At 41.2% G+C, this 5,269-nt stretch overlaps 1 protein-coding gene across 1 annotated transcript; it reads left to right on the top strand.

Moving 5' to 3' along the window:
- Window positions 1-259: 259 nt before the first annotated feature.
- LOC104279560 (gastrula zinc finger protein XlCGF8.2DB-like) lies at window positions 260-4,618 on the top strand (the record flags this gene model as incomplete). Its single annotated transcript, XM_009876884.1, has 3 exons — window positions 260-332; window positions 2,119-2,748; window positions 4,517-4,618. Coding segments are annotated over 3 exons (805 nt in total), but the record flags the coding sequence as incomplete, so codon positions are not given.
- Window positions 4,619-5,269: the final 651 nt, after the last annotated feature.

Genomic DNA, 5,269 nt, shown 5'->3' with positions numbered 1-5,269 from the left:
TTCTGGTTGGTTTTGCTTGGTTTCATTTTAAATCACACTGCTCTCTCGATGAAAGCCCCCAAATCACCACACTTCAGATCTTCCCAGAAGCTTCATCTCTCTAATTTAAGGGTGGTGGTTAATAGGACGAGGGCAGGTTCGCTCTTTTTAGGCGGCCTGTGGGTGCTGCCAGAATGTGCTGCACCTGTGCCTGCTCTCCTCCTTTCCTTCCCATCTGTGTAGGAAGGGTTTCACAGTCCAGTCTCCTGTCCTCTTCTAGATGGAGCCAGAAATGGAGCCCATGTTTTCTCATCTCCAGGAGCCTGGGCAAAGTGACATTGCAGGTTGTGCAGGTGAGACGTGAGCTCCGCTGGTTGTGACCCCAGAGGGAAGCTGGGGGCTCTGCCCAGGCATTGCTGGGCACATGGTGTTGTTCCTCCTCCTCAGCTGCCTGCTCCCTCCTGGGTTGTGAGGACGGTATGGTGCCCTAGGTGGGGGCAAGGCTATCAGTGGCAATTTTGTATATCTTTCTCCTGTGGGTTTCTAGCAGCTCTTTTAAAATAAGATGACACAGTTCATCTGGTGTGAAGGAAGGCCTGCGTGCTTCTCTTCATTATGAGTTTTTGCAGGTGAGGGAGGTCTGGGACAGTTGCACAACTGTGAAATGCGTGACTCCTCAGCGCTAGCTGTGGATGGGAACAGAGCGTTGTTTGGTTCCTGTTTTAGTGTTAGAGACCTGGGCTCTCTGCATGGGCCATGTTTAAATAACCAGCTGCTTGGTTGTGTACTGAGGGAACGACTATTCCTGTGAGAGGGATCCCCTGGAAGAAAGTTATCTCTCGGGTATAATTCCATGATGTAAGAGATTAGGTCCCCTCCCTCCGTAAGTAAGTCTTTTTTGTTTTATCACTGGTATGTAGACCTTGGTAGTTTTTTTCCCCATAAATAAAAAGCATTTTGTCTCTTCGAAGGGCATGTTGCTTAAGAATTGCATTCCTTGGTGTCACGGAGGCAGGACTGAAATTGCACTGTAGAGTTTTATCTTGACTGTAGAAAGCCACTTTTTTTACTAGCGGCATAATCAAACAATGTGTTAAGTGGAAGTATATGTAGTGTTACTGAATATTTTGATGCTAGATTGGAGAAGCTAATCGCTAGGTCCTATATTTGTAGTAACGGTGAACATCTTAAGATGCTTGCAGAAACCAAGCTTGGATAAGTGCGTATCAGGTACTTATAAATCTATTAATGCTGAACTGATATAAGTATAAAATTTAGTCAGCAGAGTAAGATAATAAAAGCTTACTGTGGAGTGTATGATTGTATGTACTTGTGAAATACATGGGTTGCATTCACTAAGAAAAAAGAGGCCATGTTTGAATGTTTCCTGTGAGCTTCCTTGGAATGCAATTTGTTTAGCTTGTTACTAGAAGGAAAGTAGATGTTATGCTAGATCTAGATATGAAAGAGATAGTAGTAATTGGCAGTTAGGGGGTTTTTAATCAATAAAAATTTGACTCCTTTAACTTATGGTGCATGAATATAGAATACCTGTATAATATTTAAAACTCTTCTTGTGATAATTAGGGAAAAAATTGTGATGTGCTGACTTGTAAAAGAAGTAATCTATTTTTTTCAGGAAACTTTAACTAATGCAAGTGAGAAACCACCTCAACCTCCCCGTTGATTTTTCATAATGAAGGTTAAAGGGACTTTTTTTTATGTTGAACCATCCCCACCTGAATACACAGCTTTAAAACAGAGATTTAGTACTAATTTAGCACATTGGAAGGTTTTTGAGCAGTCTGCAGGAATGAATAGCTAAAAGTAGATACTTGTGATGGGTAAGAGGTTTCAGCATGTTCCTTTTCCTTCCTTCATTCTGGCAGTCCTCCAGAAATGAGGGGAAGCGAAATAGGTTTCTTACCTCTTTCTTCTTTGCTGTGCCACTTTTTTCTTTTTCTAGTCTTCTTGTCTCAGTCTCCATCATAGAATGGGTTGGATCATTGCCCTTCCTCTTTGAAAAAGGGGAATTTGGTGCAAGCAGATGCTATTCCTGTGAACTTCAGTTGTTTTGTGAGGAGTGGTTTATTTGTCTTAGAGAAGGAGGAGTGTCACATTGTTCTCTTGCTCCATCAGGGGACTTCATTTTTAGTGACAACAAGGAAGAGAGAGGTATTCCTGAAGATCTTAAGCCAGATGTACTGCTTGAAGCCCCCAGCCCAGGCCCAGACAGGGAGGCAGCCAGCCCTAAAACCCCGCACCGAAAAGTGAGCTCCAGCAAACTTGCCGTCGTTGCCAAAGACCAGAAACCACATGCAGAAAAGAAGCCCTACAAGTGTACGGAATGTGGGAAGGGTTTTAAGGGACACGCCAGGCTCCTGAAGCACCTGCAAACCCACACAAGTGAAAAATTGTTTGAGTGTGTAGAATGTAAGAAGAGTTTTGGGAGGAAGGCCAACCTAGTGCTGCACCAGAGAGTCCATGTGGGAGAGAAGCTCTACAAATGCAAAGAATGTGATAAAACCTTTAGCCATCCCTCAGACCTTGTTGCTCACCGCAAAACCCATGCAAAAAAGAAAGCCTTTGCCTGCACCATCTGCAAGAAAAGCTTCAGAGGAAACGCAGCTCTCTTCCGGCATCAGAGAGTTCATGTGAATGAGAAGCCCTATAAGTGTACAGAGTGTGGAAGCAGCTTCTCTCTGCACTCAGACTTCATCAAACATCAGCAGATTCACTTGAGAGAGATACCCAGTGAAGACACAGCAGGTAACTGAATTAAATCTGTCTAATTTTATTTCAAGCTGTACAGACTTATGGGGATGTTTCAGAAACTATGGTCTCTATTTGTTCCTAAACACTTGCCCCTCCTTGCTGTGGATATGAGTGGAGTTCTTTAGGTTTTTGGGGGTTTTGGATTTTTTTTTTCCCATATAATTATATTTTTCCCTGTCATTTGAAGAAGTGCCTTTAAAATACCAAAGCTGAAATTTTGGCTTTGCTGTGAAGGCTACCTGGGACTAAGACTCTGCAGAGCTCTTGGATCCCACTGATTCGTGCTTCATAGTATTGCCTGATGTCTAGCCCTAGATCTTCAGAACTGCTTAGTCAACAAAATCCTAAGCTTAAGGAAGTGAAAGGGATTTAGACTGTGAATCAGAGCCTTGGTAATCTCTAGCAGCTAATTTTTGTAATACGTGGATATTAAATGGATATTAAATATTTTTGTTGTCTGCAGCGGGAGGTCTCTGCTGGCCCTCCCTGTGCAATACTCTCAGCCTAGCATAAGCTGTCAGGCAAGTTAATTGTTTCAAGTAGGCAGTTTTCTGAATTTTGCAATATTCCATGCTCTTGTAATGACGAGAAACTTTGCAATAAAACCTGATATTATGTCATTGTTGTTTTTTTTTTCTTTCTGTTGAACCTTTACATGGACAGTCCCTTTATACTTGGTCAAAAATGTTTTAATTTTTAACTTGGGTCTTGCCTAGCCACTCACAGAATTGTTTTGGGTGTTAGAATCTTGGCCACCAGATCATATAATAGCAGGGCAGTTAAAACTTGAGGCAATATGAGAAGGTGTTATGCATGTGAGGTTTTCCTGATTTTTTTTTTTTTAATTTGTTTTATTTTAGTTTTCTTCCTGGAAAAAAAATCTGAGGAGGTCAGCCTTTCAGTTTAACAATAGAAATAGTACTGAAGTTATAATGAATAGTAATGAAGTTAAAATGAAATGGCAAAACTGAATTCCTAAGGTAGGATTTGAGACCACTTAGTCTGTAGATACAGAATGGTGGCCTAGTAACTCTGCGAAGGAGTCCTAAAGATGAGACCTTGCATTCCCTATATGTTTTTCAGTGTGTTTTTTTCTGGATTTTTCCTTTCCTTATGGACTTTCAATAGGTTCTTTGTTTAGATGTAGGAGTTTAATTAAGAGGGGGGTAGAAAAATCTAGGATTTTATCCTGATAGTCGACCAGTAATTAATATCAGATCCACGTAATACCGTACCTGCTTCAAAAGTGTGCAAACTTATTCTGGAGTAACTATAGCCACTGCATCATTGTAATTGAATCTCCATAATAAAATTGCTTTTATGATCAAATATATTTCATGCTGGCCTTGCAATGCATGGATTAGGAGTGAAACTTGATTTCTGTATCTGATATGATTTCAAAGAAGAGGTTTACATACTTATAACTTCAGTACATTTTTACTAAATCTCAGCTGTCGTGTTCCTTAGCAGTTCCCGTCCTCCAGCTTTGTTTCACCCATGCCCTCCCCTAAAAGAAAAAGTACAGGGGAAGCACGAGGAATGTATCTTGATTGGGATAAAACCCAAGTCTGTAATGATTCTCAAGGGGCTACATCTGCCTGGTCTTTGCCTTAGTTTGGGTCAACATGTGACTGGAATGAAGTTTTAAGTTTAAAACGTGGGTAAGAGGAAGGATGGTTGCTAAGCTGCCTTTTCCTTGCTTGAAAGCATATTAGCAACTGGTGATAACGTGGGCTCTTGACTTACGCTGTTTTCCTTTTAGCTGCAAACCTTTCTAAATTTACATCTTTGCATCATAAAGAAGAGCAAAGTTGTGGTGCAGGGAAAAATGAGATGGATCACTTGAATCTTCTTCTTGAAGAATGTAAGTATAAAAAGGCTTTTAAATTGCCATGCAAAATATTTTTACAGAGCAAGCGTTAATGTTCTCTTCTCTTTGTACAGTGAAAAAAATGAGGGAAAATATGGATATGCTGCTTCTGAATCATCAAAGTCAGCTGCAAGTCCTGCAAGAAATTCAGAAGCAATTGAATATCCTCCTCCCAGGCAACGACCTCATTAATTCAAATGTCTATAGTTTAAGACTTCTGCTAGCACAGCAGGCAGCTGCAGCAGGGTCTCTTTCTTTTCCCCTTCTTAATCCCAGCAGTCTCCGCCGTGAAAATGCTGGTGTCTTACCCCAGTCATCTGCTCCTGAAATTCTGCCTACTGCTCAGCTCCCAGTCTCTGAACATCCTGCAGCATCTACAGGTTCTTGATTGGCTTTGTACCATGAGCGTTACCGTTCCGAACGTTACTGAACGACTCTTGTTTTATGCTGTTTCCTCACTCAAACGTGTGATCTCTGTTTGCAGCCTTGAAATGGTAGTACCTGTGGAGATGTTGATCATACACTTGGACTTGGAAAGACACATGCCACAGATGCACCAGCAAATGACAGTTACTCAAATCCATTGCATGCCCATTTGTTGACATTTGTCACAGACATTTTGGCCAGTAATATATTTTGTCAAGG

Source organism: Apaloderma vittatum, unplaced genomic scaffold (genome assembly GCF_000703405.1).
Source record: "Apaloderma vittatum isolate BGI_N311 unplaced genomic scaffold, ASM70340v1 scaffold24159, whole genome shotgun sequence".
NCBI classification, from domain to species: Eukaryota; Metazoa; Chordata; class Aves; order Trogoniformes; family Trogonidae; genus Apaloderma; species Apaloderma vittatum.
The sequence above is the reverse complement of the archived record's forward strand: the minus strand, read 5'-3'. Positions and strand labels throughout refer to the sequence as shown.